Source organism: Vespa crabro, chromosome 18 (assembly GCF_910589235.1).
Source record: "Vespa crabro chromosome 18, iyVesCrab1.2, whole genome shotgun sequence".
Taxonomy (NCBI): domain Eukaryota; kingdom Metazoa; phylum Arthropoda; class Insecta; order Hymenoptera; family Vespidae; genus Vespa; species Vespa crabro.
The window spans coordinates 4,787,630-4,802,518 of NC_060972.1; the positions used below are offsets into that span (position 1 = coordinate 4,787,630).

Here is a 14,889-nt window from a genome sequence, read left to right on the forward strand (position 1 = left end):
GATCTTTAAATTCTTCGGAAACTTCCTCCACTTTCATTTTTATCCTCTTTCTTTTTTTTTTATTCCTCCTTCCGAACGTAGGACGTAGTCGCGTAATTGGTATAGTACGTATTCGACGATTTCTATTTCATACCTACGTCATATATCACAATATATTCTGTCAAGTCTACATGTCGGTATTTACACTCTTGATTAGGATAACTATTTGTATTCGCACCGAAGCGTAGTGTAATAATAGTCATTAGAATTTACTTCTATCAAAGATACTTCAAATGATTTCTTGGAATCAGTTTGATATCTCGACTAGTTTTCGAGTTACTGACTTGTAACGAGCTCGCTTAGTCAATGCTGCTCACTATCTCTCAAATATTTAACTAAATATGCTTATTATAGGCGTGTATGATATACATACATACGTATATATATATATACAACACACACACACACACACACACATGCACGCATGCATATATATATATATAATACGCGCATACACGTTCTAATTTTAAAACAAGTAAAGGTGGTCACGTCGTATGGTTATCTTGTATACGTTTGAAAATTCTCTTATACTATATGTAAATTTGCTTATAGGTCGTTACAAGCTGTGGTATATAATAATAATCGATTTATCGTTTAATTTTACGTTGCAGAGGCCTCTCATACTACGAGAAGGGGCCGAACGTTATTTCGTTGGTTTTTATTCCCTTAACGGTTCGTGTCGTCCATGCGTGTTTAAGCGATTCCGATCGTGAGAACGCGCGAATGCAAAATATCTCGTTAGAAAGTAAGTTAGGCGAGCTCCGATGCCGTTTAACTTTGTCTCTCTCTCTCTCTCTCTCTCTCTCTCTCTCTCTCTCTTTCGCTCTTTCTGTCTATCTATCTATCCGTCTATCTCCTTCATTGACTCGTTTCTATTGTTGCAGGAACCTGCTGGGATATTCGAGCTGATCGAAGTCGTCGGCAATGGAACGTACGGGCAAGTTTACAAAGTAAGTCTCTTTTCAATATCCCTTCGATCGATCGAACGATCGATCGATCGATCGCGAAGGATCTTCTATTTGTCGGCGATTACTTAATGGTCAGACAAGTTTTTCTTCGCTCGACCACGCGACCGATCGCTCGCGTGTACGCTCTTACACACAGAAGAGATTGAATCGTCGCTAGCCGGTGTAACATACATAAGTGCAACATTGATGTGCGTGCATCGATCGTCATCGTGTGTAGTATCGGACACGTAACGAGCAAGAAAGATTTCGAATTCCATGTAATATGTCGTTTTCGAATAATTCTTAAATGACGACGATCCGATTTTCATGATTTATATATGGGGGTGTCTACTTTCGAATCTTTACTCGAGAATGAAAATCGCTTCGTTGAGTCTCGATGGTCTTTCGATATTATGGACGTATCAACGTATATTCTATATTACCACTTATAAATATTCGCATGACTCAAGATGGAAGAATTTCGAATATCAATGGAGATCCGCGTTTTTATTTACCAGGAAAAAATTAGGTTTTATGCATCACCTTCTGCGTGATTACATAGCGCGCATACGCGTGAGTTATACCGAACGATGATGATGCGGATGAAATTTGTAGAAGCGTCCTTGTGATCGCTAATCGCGATTCCTTTCGAATCTGAAGCGTGTATTGCTCGATCGAATCGGAATGGTGTTTCCTACGATTACTGAGAAACGTAGCTTTTATCGTTTCATTTGTTTCGTCGAAAACTTATCCGATGAATCAATCGTTCGGATTAACTTCATTGTCGTATATGATTTTATAATCTTCCTTTCTTTTTCTTTCCATTTTTTTTTATTTTTATTTCGAAGCGATAATCGAACCGACGAGTAGTGGTAAGATGGTCGCGATCGATCGCGTTTTTGCTTACGAACCGTACGACGTAAGCGTTTCTCAAAGTGACGTATTCATCTGTAAGAAAATTCCGAGTCGAACGAGTCGATTAAAATCGAAATAGCATTCTTGCATCATTGTGTGCAACGATACATTTAGTTACGATTAACGAATAACTTTTTTTCTCCTTTTTCCTTTTTTTCTCTCTTTTTTCTTTTTCTTTTTTAAGCTGTTATGAAACGAAATGTTTACGTTTCGCTACTGCATCGGAGAAAAGTATGAAACGTAAATAATTACATGTATATCTATATATATATATATATGTACGTATATACGTTGGGCAATAATACCTCGAACTTTCTCATATCTTTTTGTCCCTGCTCTTTCATCCGGTAGATCCTAGGAAAACACGAAAAAGCGATTACTATCGTGAATGACGTCATAGGAAACGTTTAGCGTTCTGTCCAACACGTGGGCAGAAGGAAGAGTCGAGAGAACTAATCGTCGTCGTCATTGTCATCGTGGCTCCACAACGTTGTCACGTTTTCTATCTTTCATTTTCCACGTGTTTGGTGAGAAAAAAGTTGGCCAAAGTCGTTTTCTGATATATGAAAAGTAAAGATAATGTTTAGAAAAGTAATGGCACGTTTTAGATTTGATTTGCGATTAAAACATTTGATCTAAACAAAAAGAAGAAGGAGACGAGGTTGCAATCTTATCTTTGCCGTATAAGAAAAAGAAACGATGTCACAGTTCGAATAAGATCATTTTCTATACATAGCATATAATGTACTTTATGTAGAAAATAGCGTATCGAGTGCAAAGGAGGAATTATCGTCGATATAGGAAATAGCAATGATACGAGAGGAAGGTTGGTGAGAATAGCTTTTATGGTATCATAGCTCGCGATGGAAATAGTGAAAAAGAGAGAAAGAATGGCCGAGGTTATTTCCTCCGGAAAATGTCAAGGTTGAACTTAGGTTTTCCTTTTTTTTTTTTTTTATATAAATGCATACTTTATTTTCCTTTTACGCGTTATAAATAGGCGACCATAGGATCGTTCGAGTGATCAATTTCGTTCCATCGAATAATAACGTCTTTATTATTAATTCAATGTCTTGCATTTAACAAGCTATTATTACGTTCGATATTTTAGCTCAATTTATAATGAATATTATGTCGTATTTAAATGTATTATATGGTTTAGAAGAAAGTTTATTGTCATTTTCAATATTATCTCTTTGCTAGGATTTCTCTTTCTGTTGTTCTCTTTCATCGACTAGTCGTTTTAAAGCGAAATACCCTGCGTGTAATCGTCAATGGACGACGTGTTGTGTCGACGGCGTCGGCGCGATGTACCGACGTGACGTGTGGGAGAGACACGACGATCGTTCGTTTCAAGAGACTTTTAACCTCACCTGCGTTTTCTCTTTCCCCTCTTCGTCTATCTCTTTCTCATAGAACGAAGAAAAGAGAGAGAGATAGGGGTGGGGAGGGGGTGGGGGAGGGAGAAAGAAAGAAAGAAAGAAAGATGACGGTGATTCACCTTGAAAAAATTCTCTTTGGCGAGGTCGTCCTTGAGAAAGAAGACTTGAGAGCGTGAAAAACGGTCGTAGAGCGTGTTCGTGTGTGCGCGCGCCTACTCGGAGGTCGAGAATCTCGACCGGAAGGACGAGGAACGTACAGTATGCGTCATTAAAGTTCTTAGAATAAAAGGGACCACTCGTGTAACAACGAAGTAGTCCTGACTACTCTCTGAGAAATACTTATTGCAGACTTTATCATATGAGAGTCGTTATGCCTCGTATTAATTCAACGCCGATCGTCTTTCCTCGTGTCCCCTTTCATCAAGATCTTTTCGTTTAAAAGTAGGAGAGATATTCTCTTGCTTATAGATAAGCAAGTGGACAGCGAGATATCTTCTCCAATTGTTTTCTTAGTTAGCTAAGACATCGACGACCACTAACGGCAATTGGTCGTTGAATCACGAAAGGATAAGATAGGTTGTAAAAAAAAAAAAAAGAAGAGGATAAAAAAGAGAATTTTTATGGAACAATATATGTTGAAAGTTTGTGACATGTTTCGTTTATGTTATGTATTATATACTTTTTTCTTTCTCCATATCATCATAAATTTCAGTACAAAGGGGAGTATTATATTGGAGTATTTAACGAGGCCCTAATTGAAATGAACTCGTTGCCTTCCGCGTTTGGGAGTGGACATAGTCATCGTTTCTACCGTGCTCTTTTCTTTGTTTTTTTTTTTTTTCTTTTTATTTTTTCTTTTTTTTTTAACGGAGCAAGCGACATAAAAAATGCAGGCTCTACCGCGTCTATTAGTGGCCCATATTGCATGCTAGAATCCCTCCTAGCCGGATGGAAGATAAGACGACCACCGAGATTTTCCTGCGAGCTAGTTGCCAGCGTAAAAATCGTTTAACTTAGCGTGAAAGCGTCTACGAAGAAGAGTCATGGTAATGGCCGTGTATCTACATATATTAATGGATATCGATTATTAATAACGGATATCCGGGAGATACGAAGTAGCATAGGGCGCGGTATCGCGTGCGAAACTCGAAAAAGGGTCGACTTTTTATTTTTTCTCTCCGAGTGTCGACGATTACGTTCAATTCATTTTGCACGACGTTAACAAGCTCATATACTTAACTTCATTTTCTTCAATTGTTATGCTAATTTGTCGTCAACGATACAAACCTTTCTTACCGATAAACCTATCCACGTTTCTTTCTTCTACGTAATTTCAAGATTACGATTTATCAGAATAAATTTTCTTTATATATACGTATGTAATATTTTTTTCGTACATTTTAAATAAAATTTCACGTAATTCTTTTCTTTAGATATAGAAAACAAATGAAAAGATATTATTTTTCGATACGATTTGCCCTCACGGATGTCAGTGATTCACGAAAACGTTAGTTTACTTAACGTTTACTGATAACGATAACAGTCCGGTTTTACGTTTCTTTTTCCTTTGCCTCGTAGAAAAATGACTCGTCGAATCCGTTAGTACCGGGATTATATACGGATTTTCTAGATAGGAGTGCTAGAGAAATAATATGTAAAATATATACCCCAGAGATTATATAGACGTACAATTTATATGCAACCTATCGAAATAAACGCCTAACTCTTTATTTTTTTTCTTCTCGCATATCATTTTCCTTCGTAAAAGCACACGGGATCCTTATCTCGAAGTAATCGACGTTCTCCTATCGTATCTCTTTCAAGGGTCAAGGGTTAAGTTTTCATTTTCTCTCTCTCTCTCTCTCTTTTTCTCGCTCGATACATCGATGCATCACCTATTCCATGCACACGCACTCTTTAATGCTTTACTTTCGCGGCTGTGTGATATATGCGATAGGAGGAAGAGAGAGGGAAGAGGAAAGGACGATGACCCGTTGCCGATGACGAGGAACGAGCAGGAGAGGGAAAGGAGGGGTAGGACAGAGGGGAGGTAGACAGTAGGAACGAACCACTCCGACGATTCTCGATCTCGAGTCGGTCTAATGTTTCGTTCTAGATCTCTCATAATCTACAAATTTTCTATACGATATATGTATGTCTCTCTCCCCTCCCTCCTCTAATCTTCTTTTTAATCATTATTTTTCAGTGTACATAATGGAACGACTCTTATTGTAACGAAATCCATTCTGATCCGATAAGATTTATTTATCTTTTTCTTCGAACAAAGCTGTGAATCTCGCAATCAAGATCTCGTGCGAAAACACCTGCGAACGAGAAGAAATTCTGCGTGTCGCAGGTGGGGAAGGGATCGGAGGGAGTAAAAGTCGGTCGTCCGATGTCCTCGATCGTTTTTTACCGAGGGTATTTATATCACTTTAGTACACACGTACGAACGTATGTACTCTCCCAAGTCGAGTCAATGAATCCTCCATTGAAGCGTGTTAAGTTTCATTGAAATTCGAAACTTCGAATGTGAAGTCATGACAGTGACAAATCGTCGCACGCCATCTGTCCCGTTAATCGCGCGACTACTGTCATTTTTTAATATAAAATATGATCGATATGTATCGAATTGAACTATCCTTCGTTTTGATCATCCGCCTGAATTTGGAAAAGGAACCTCGGTCAATTTTGTTTGTTTGTTTTTTCTTCTTTTTTCCATTTGAGCCGACGTTCCTTCTATAGTACTACGTATTATCTTTTAAAACGTCAATTGATCGGGTCGATACGACAAGACTTTCGGAAAGAGCAATGAGTCATTGACTTTACATTTGATTTCGTAACTTACGCTTACGAACTCGTTAGTTATATCGTCCCCCTTCTGGCTAATGAAGTCGAACTATGCAACGACGATTATTCTTTCTCAATCTGAAAAAAGAAAAGAAAAGAAAAGAAAAGGAAAGAAAAAAACAAACCACGAAAAAATATAAATGGATAATTATATCTTTTTGATTCAATTTTCAAAGAAATTTCTTTTTCAAACGTCACTTGGAATTTAGTAATGTCTCCTTTAAAATGATTAATATTCTATTGGTTCTTTATTAAATAAAGATTTATTCGGATAACACTTAACTTCGACATATGGAAAACATGCGCTATTATTGCTTCCCATCGTACAGATACACGTACATACATAGGTGAATACCTACGTAAATTTATTTTTAAGCAAACCGGTACTCGAAACCTGTCTCTACATCGATCGAACGTTGGTGGTGTTCACCGAAGAGAAACAGTCGAGTGCGATAGAGAACTTGTCGTAATTCGTGGCAAGACGAGGATATCACCGACGACCTACGAATCCTTACTTTTTCTTCGCTCTCTTCTATTTTATTTTCTTCCATCGACTTTCCTCTCGACAGCTATTTTTCTCCTTCTTTGCTCGAGTTAGCTATACTCTCGTCCCAAGACGACGTGCATTTTCATCAAAGGAGAGAAACGTATTTCCTCCAATGTCGCGTTCATTTTCAATGTCGTACGCGTGTTCCGTACGCGATGGCCCATTTGAATGGGAGTCGATATCTTATTCAAACGTCGACGACGGTCTTTCGGTGCATTCTCTCTTCCTCTCTCTCTCTCTCTCTCTCTCTCTCTCATTTCTCTCCTCGTATCTCTCTTTCTCTCCTTCCCTCGGCACTCCTCCAGATAAGGAACATCCGACGCGTAGCTTTCTTTTTTCCAAATCATCCGAACGCAGAGAATAACGAAAGTCTGTCACGAATAATCAGCTGTTCTTGATTCCTTTGTATATATTTATATTATAATAAACGCTCGCGAAGAAAGCTCCCACGATCGTAAAGTTTCCATTTGCCTGTTTATTTGTTTTTATCCAACGATGCGCTTCTTTTATCGATTGATGCATTTGCAATTTATTATTCAAATTTCTTTGTATGATAATTAATATATAAATATTCGTATAAATGAATCGAATGAACGTTATGTTACTAGTTTGACAACTGCGATTAATCCTCTTGAAGAAGAAGTTCGTTAAGAAAATTTCATTTACATGCATAAGTATGATCGATTCAACGTGTTGAACTAATGCGTCGATTAATTTTTGTTTATTTTTCTTTTTTCTTCTATAGTCTTCGAGCCAGTCGTGGGAAAGAAAATACGTTTCCATCTGTTTCAGGTGATCGGTTCCTTACTACGATTACGTAAGCCCCAAATGCGGTAGTTGTTCGAAAACTGTGCCGTTTTACAAGGCAGAAACGATTTCAGGCCGATCGAAAGGGCGTTTCGCGTCGTTGCTTGCACGCACGCACGCACGCACTATACAATCACGCGATACGACAGATAGATCCTAAGAGGATTATAATAGTATTTCCACAAATTAAGATCTTTCTATTTTAAGAAATTCACGAGGTAGAAATTAGATTTTTAACAAATTTCAGCTAGCTATCTTCGACATCTAGCCTAAAGGTTCTATTTCAATCTAAAAATAAAGCACAAAATGCGTATCGATCTTTTTTCTCGATACGGTCGAGCGAAGAGCAGTCGACGATGGAAGCTTGAATTTAGAGCGTGATCCCTCTCACGGTCTTTTTGTCAGTAGCGAAAATCGATGCGGATATTGTATTCGGCTATTTTTGAGATAACCGCAAGCTCTCCCACGAAGGCTGTGTGTACCTACTACCAAAACTAAAACATACTTTTATATAAATTTTCTATATGATATAATATAGGTTGCTGCGTCAGGGTTTGGTAGAATCAGTGGAAATAAATTTCTCTCTTAGTTTTCGTATTTTCATTATTAGAACAAAGGTTCTAATTCTTTCCCCAAACGAACAAAGTTTGTTACGATAAAAATGTATTTATTATCGATTCGTTTTTATACGAGAAATCATCATACCCCTTTCCATATACAGCACACGTGCTACGAATGCACGTTAGTTTTGTTGTGTATAGTAATATAAGCAAGAGGAGAGACTACGCTAGAAAGCTTTGAGTCTTCGTCGATTTTCCGTGAGAGAACTGTGTGTGTGTGTGTGTGTGTGCGAGTAGGAGAGAGAGAGAGAGAGAGAGAGAGAGACACGTCGGATGCTTGCAACCGATTCTCTTTGAAAAGAGACAGAGATGGTGGATGTAGTCTGGGCGTCTGCCGGCCGTATGTACGTGGCTTTGTCGTGGAAAAAGGCTGAATATAAAAAGCATGCGGTGACGCTTTTCTCTTTCTTCATCCCCTCCTCGGTACTCTTCCTTTTTCTCTTCCTCTTCCTCCGGCTCCATTGGCGCGCAAAAATACAGAGGGGAAGGTACAAGCACAACGTTTTGTTTCATACCGAGCAACCGTGTTGCGTCGACGAGCTTATGCTACACTGCGCTGCGCCCTGCTTATGTATGTATGTATGTATGTATGCGTACGTATATGCGCTGATGGCGCGGTGGTGGTGCATCGTCGATGCAGCCTACGCAAGTCTGTGTCGTCAGAGGGGATGATTTAGTTGAACCACGTTAAAACGACGCGTGGTGGTCGCCGCCGTGCGTGGCCGCGACGTAATGGCGAATTTGTCCACGGAATGGCGAGTTTAAATGCTTCGAAGCGTTACACCGATTTCCTCCGAGTGTCAGAGACACGCCTTACCTTTACGATTTTTTTTCTTTCTTTTTGATTAACACGTCTGTGATCAATGGTCAACTTTTTGTCGACATTACTTAAAGATTGCACCTCATGTCCATAATCTAATAAGTAAAAAATACTTATAACGATGTTGTACGAACAACACCTTGTCGTGAATGTATCTCGAAATTTAGGGAAAATTCGCGTTTGGAATAAGGTATACTTGACGAAAAGTTCTTTGCTTACTTTGCCAAGCATAATCCTTGTCGTGTTATATTGCCGGTTCGAAAAGTTCGAGTTACATCGACTTTCTCCTTTTCTCGGTGTATTCACCGTTGTTTCAAAGTCAACGAAGCAACTTTGAGAGAATTCGAAGTACTCGCGTGGTGCGGTAAAGCGCATTGTGATGCAACGCAGCACGTCTTAAAACGTCACGCCTTTAATTACACCTTTAATCGTCTTTTAATAACACGTAATACCTTAGTCGCTAATACGAGCGACTTTCGGCTTTAATTAGAGACTACTTCGCAAACTTGGCATTTTTTCTTTTTTCTCCCTTTTTTTTTTCCCCTTTTCCTCGATTTACTTCGCAATCTTTATTCGTCCAATCGTGAACGTAACGTTCTTTGTATCTTTTCAGGGTCGACACACCAAAACGGGTCAGTTGGCGGCCATCAAGGTCATGGACGTCACAGAGGTAATTTTCGAGAAACGATCGGAAATACGGTATTTGTTTCGTTCAATAGCTTGTATGAAAATTAACTCGGAGAAATAGAGTCGTATATATCTTGGAAATATCTATTAAATATACAAGATGCTGCTGTGCGTAATCTTGAAAAGGATAAATAATGGAAAATTCGTCGATTCTAATAAGAAATACATATGGGTGAGAGCGTACCGTAACACTCATCGGTGTTATATGCTCGTGTTCTCGGTTGTTCTCTCTTGTCTAGATTTGAATTACGCCGATAGAACGACGATGGCTTTTCCTTCTCTTTCTCCTTTACGTAGTGCATCTTCTCCTTTCAGTCAATCTTGTAACGCACGAGTAAATCTCGACTCTACTTACCTACTTAACGGCTAGGAACGGCATGTGGTTTCTTACAGCCATCTACGCGCACTGGAATTCTCACATTCTACGCCTCTAATGGTAATGGTTTTTGTTCGCAGGATGAAGAGGAAGAAATCAAATTGGAAATAAACGTACTGAAGAGGGTGAGCGCATTATAAAACAACGACGTTATGTTTTCTCATAAAATCAAGCCGATATTAGACGATGACACGCGTTGTGACTGTTTTTTTTTTTTATCGTCGTTCATTTTATTCCTCTTCTCTTCTATTTTTCTTTTCTTTTTTTTTTTTTTTTTTCTTTCACAGTATTCGAATCATAGAAACATAGCTACGTACTACGGTGCCTTCGTGAAGAAGTCATCACCAGGGAAGGACGATCAGCTATGGTTGGTTATGGAATACTGCGGAGCTGGCTCCGTCACAGACCTCGTCAAATCGACGAAAGGTCAGAGCCTTAAGGAAGAATGGATCGCTTATATTTCGAGAGAAATATTAAGGGGTCTCAGTTATCTTCACAGTAACAAAGTAATCCACAGGGATATAAAAGGACAGAACGTACTTCTGACCGACAATGCCGAGGTCAAGCTTGGTACGCACTCCTCTCTCTCTCTCTCTCTTTCTCTCTCTTTCTACTTTTTAAACAGACATTGTCATTCATTCCGTTGGAATAAATCCAAATCAGGATATAAGTTACTTTGTTCGTTTCGAATCAGAACAGAAAAGAATTTTTTCTTTTTCGACGGTCATTGTACGAGTGGTACGTTAGGACGCAGTTTAAGTAGTTTTCCTTCGTTGCAGTTGACTTTGGCGTTAGCGCGCAATTGGACAGAACGATAGGCAGAAGGAATACGTTTATAGGTACACCTTATTGGATGGCTCCAGAAGTTATAGCTTGCGATGAGAATCCCGACGCTACTTACGACAATAGAAGTGATCTTTGGTCTCTCGGAATTACCGCTTTGGAAATGGCTGAATCACAACCTCCACTTTGTGACCTACACCCGATGAGAGTTAGTTTTTAAAATGATATTCCTTAACGAAGCGATTCAGGCAAAATTACCTCCTCCTCCTCCTATTAGTATTCCCACGAGATGATCCTCCATTTGATTGTACTTTTTTAAACTACAGGCCTTGTTCTTGATACCGCGTAATCCACCGCCGAGACTGAAGTCCAAAAAATGGGCGAAAAAGTTTCATGGTTTTATCGAAACTGTATTGGTGAAGGACTATCATCAGAGGCCTTACACCGAACAATTACTCAAGCATCCATTTATTCGGGACCAACCGACGGAGAGACAAGTCAGAATACAACTCAAAGATCATATCGATCGTTGTAAGAAACGCAAACAAGAGAAAGGTATAAAAAGATTCTTCTTGGATCGTTCTCATCCATCTCCTTGTTAAATTGTTCGATCTAAAAGAGTATTATTGGTTTCGTAGAAAGAGACGATTATCGATACAGTGGTAGTGAAAACGAAGAAGACGAGCCGGCATTGGCTGGCGAACCATCCTCGATAGTCCAAGCTCCCGGCGGTGATACATTAAGACGTAATTTCCAGCAAATTCAAGAAGGTCGAACGTTGACTCAAGATGTATCACCTCAAGCTCCAGCCGGTAAGGAAAAGCCAAATCAAGGTAGATCTCAGCGGGAAGTACCAGAACCAGGCCCGCCTGCGAGACCAGCCATTCCACACAGACTCATCGGTAAGTACTCGTTGATAATTTTATTAAGAGGGCTGGAAACCAAGAGGTAGTAAGAACATTATTGACATTTTAGTCGTGCCAGATCCGCAACCGCCTTCACGACCTTTACCACCGACACCTAGGGACGATCCACGACAATCCCACAAGGTCTCGACACCACCCTCCAATCATCAAGCACCTTCCGCTGGCGGTGGAGGTAGCGGGGGTTCTGGTGGTCAAGCTGCACCTCAAAGAAACAGTCACGTGTTTAAACCTATGGTAGGGATTTGTCAAAATTATCGATTAAAAACGTTCCGTTCCGTTCCGTGCCTATGCTTCCTGTTAAAGCTTCCTTTTCTCGATGCTCTCCTATCGAACCAAAGATCATGAAAAAGTAATTGAATAGTATTTATATATAAAGTAGATAAGGCACACGCTGTCTTTATCCTTTTTTGCAATTATGCTATTTTTACCGATCCAGCCGTATTTTCTGTGAAGTGCATAGTTTCTCTCTCTCTCTCTCTCTCTCTCTCTCTCTCTCTCTGTACTTACAATACACTATGCATTTGTTTACTATATACATATATATATATCTCCATTGCACGCAAAGTTTCGTTCTACTTGCTGTTACGGCATATAAGCGTGCACGCTACAGATACTAATAATATATACATGTATACGAACGCCCATACACTCACCGACACATTTAAGTCGCCTTGCACCCGAATTTGGAATGTATTTGGTTTTTGTTTTTTTTTCCATGTTCACACGAACCGTAGCTGCCGCCGAGGAGGCCAGAGGTAAGAAACACGCACACCTATTCTTCTCCTTTGTCGTATTACGTTTCAGTATCGTCTTCTTTATGTTTCCACTCACATATATAGCTAACTTACATATCCAGTCAGTGGTCAGTATTTATTTAAAGAGGATCAAAGAATAAATCCTGTCACATTTGGTTTATATATTTTAATAAAAGTATTACATACACACTGATTGGTTATTAACTTTTCTGTATATGCACTAACTGTCTTTACTCGTTTCATCGATATTATTCTATCGCTTGAGCACAGCATTGTACTACTTTACGCCTCACTCCAATCATTTGACTGGACTTTTTACACGAGTAAAATCGTACAATGTTTAGAAGGCAACAACACGTTTGTTGGTGTTTCGAGAATCGTCTTAGGCGGTGTCTCGTTGTGTCGGAAAACTGACCAAACGCTTAAAGTGTGTCTACGATAAAGAATTGTACATTCAACGTCATCGCTTCTTTCTCTTCGTCAAATTGTTTCATGTCATGGAACGCTAGATCATTTTAACGATTAATCTTTATACGAAAATCATCTTGCGTATGATCATTTCCTTCACAGCGAGTAAATACGAAATTGGAGTGTCCGCGACATCGCTTATAAGTGCAGTACTTTTCCCTACTTTTCTGCCACTTTTCTGCCACTTTTCTGCCTTTCTGCCTTGTTTGGCTGTCCAGTGGTGGCTTTTAGTATATTCTCGGAGGTGTCTCGGAACAGTGACTAACGGGGTTGTGCGTGTGTGCGTGTGGGTGATAGGACTTGGACATGCTGGCCGCTCAACTCAACGAGCTTGGTGTGTCACAGGGCCCCGAGGCCCCGCCTAGGCCCAACAGGCAACATAAAGGCCCTCCAGCGACGTCAACCTCGAATTCGGTCCAGCCAGCGAGCGCTAACGATCAGAACAACAAACAGATGCAGCAATCCTCCAGTATTCTCGATCAAGTAAGCGTTAAAATCGCGTGCGCGGCTATGACGATGTGTATATTATTGGTACATATTTTCCTAGATTCGTCCTCCTTTTCCATTTTTCTCATCCCTCGTATCTTCCTCTTGCTTTATCCACGATCTCCTTCTTCATGCGAAAGTATTTTACAGCGTCTTGTGCCTTGTGTAAAAAAAAGAAAAGAAAAGAAAAGAAAAGAAGAAAAAAAAAGAAAAAAGAAAGAAAGAAAAGAGGTAAAAAAGAAAGTCACGACGATGGAAAAGTCGACGACGTTCTTGAAAAAATTCTTGCAAAGGGCGATGATGCTGAATCAATGTGCTATTTCTTTTCTCATTCTAGGCACTGTCGATCGAGAGTGACAGCGACGACGATCTCGAAGATGCTGGTAGTAACAATTTGAGGAACGATGGTACACTTCTTGCTAGCGATCCGCCTAAGCCTCTGTAAGTAGGATATGATAATTTATGGAACATGTAGCTCTTATGGCGCATAAAATAATTACGAGAAGTGGGTCATGTTCGTCCGCCGCTAGAGTGTGTGCGTGTGTGTGAACGAGAGAGAGAGAGAGAGAGAGAAAGAGAGAGACGACTTGTAATGGAAAAGGGTGGATTCATATCATAACGCGAAGCGGAAGAATATGACTTCAATGCCGACGCGTTTTTCCTATTAATATTAATGCAATTTATTTCGTTTCATCTTCCATCATGCTCATCCCGTGCTTCGACATATGCTTTATGTGGCTGCCGTTTATCGTCGCCGCATCAATCCCAACGCATACCACGAATCTCATCATGTCATCGTTTCACATCGTTCTTCGCATCTGATTTTCCTGCGGCAGTCCCGAATTTTCTCCTTTCAGGCCATCATCGGATTCGTCGTCGTCGTCCTCGCACAACGCTCAGAATTCGCATCACGAAGGTAAGCCAAAAGGTAGGACATCGACAAAGAATTATTTATTACGTTTTTATTTTATAAATTATACATATACAAGCTAAACTGCCATCGAAAAGTTTCCCCGTGATTCATGTAATTTATAATGCTGCTGTTTTGCAGGTAATAAAGAATGAACTCTAATGTTTATTTCTTATACTTGTACTTTTACATATCTGTTAAGAAACTTTTCAGTTGCAATACTTTTACTTGTTCCTTTACTCCCCTCTCCTGTTAAATGGTCATGCATAAGATTGGTGTATTTCAAGTAAAATCTCGATCGGATATCTATTCTCGTAGCGATGTATTTTACTTGAATTCTAATTTGTAGGTGGAGCACCCAATCGACCATTGCCACCGACGCCAGATGAGGAAGAATCCGGAGATCGTACACTAGTCATGAAACGAGTGAGTATAACTTTCAAGTCCGTTGTGCAAGCTAACAAATACCCACGTAGCTATATTATCTTCTATTATACGATATACTCGATCTATGAAGAGCCACTAATATACCGGTACAAATTGATATGTACAGAGTGTATGTGACCTATAC

General features: G+C 39.6%; 1 protein-coding gene across 19 annotated transcripts in view; it reads left to right on the forward strand.

Moving 5' to 3' along the window:
• The window catches only part of LOC124430442 (serine/threonine-protein kinase mig-15), a 34,236-nt gene that overhangs the window by 1,810 nt on the left and 17,537 nt on the right, over window positions 1-14,889 (forward strand). For 7 of the 19 annotated variants that reach the window (XM_046977010.1, XM_046977015.1, XM_046977018.1 and 4 more), the window contains exons 2-14: window positions 924-989; window positions 9,541-9,597; window positions 10,071-10,115; window positions 10,278-10,560; window positions 10,770-10,981; window positions 11,100-11,328; window positions 11,412-11,675; window positions 11,749-11,933; window positions 12,434-12,454; window positions 13,220-13,405; window positions 13,746-13,849; window positions 14,245-14,336; window positions 14,668-14,744. In XM_046977010.1, the coding sequence (XP_046832966.1) occupies window positions 924-989; window positions 9,541-9,597; window positions 10,071-10,115; window positions 10,278-10,560; window positions 10,770-10,981; window positions 11,100-11,328; window positions 11,412-11,675; window positions 11,749-11,933; window positions 12,434-12,454; window positions 13,220-13,405; window positions 13,746-13,849; window positions 14,245-14,336; window positions 14,668-14,744 (1,821 nt within the window). Of the gene's footprint in view, window positions 1-923; window positions 990-9,540; window positions 9,598-10,070; window positions 10,116-10,277; window positions 10,561-10,769; window positions 10,982-11,099; window positions 11,329-11,411; window positions 11,676-11,748; window positions 11,934-12,433; window positions 12,455-13,219; window positions 13,406-13,745; window positions 13,850-14,244; window positions 14,337-14,667; window positions 14,745-14,889 lie in introns of those variants that run through there. The other 12 variants (XM_046977011.1, XM_046977020.1, XM_046977022.1 and 9 more) reach the window with 9 other exon arrangements.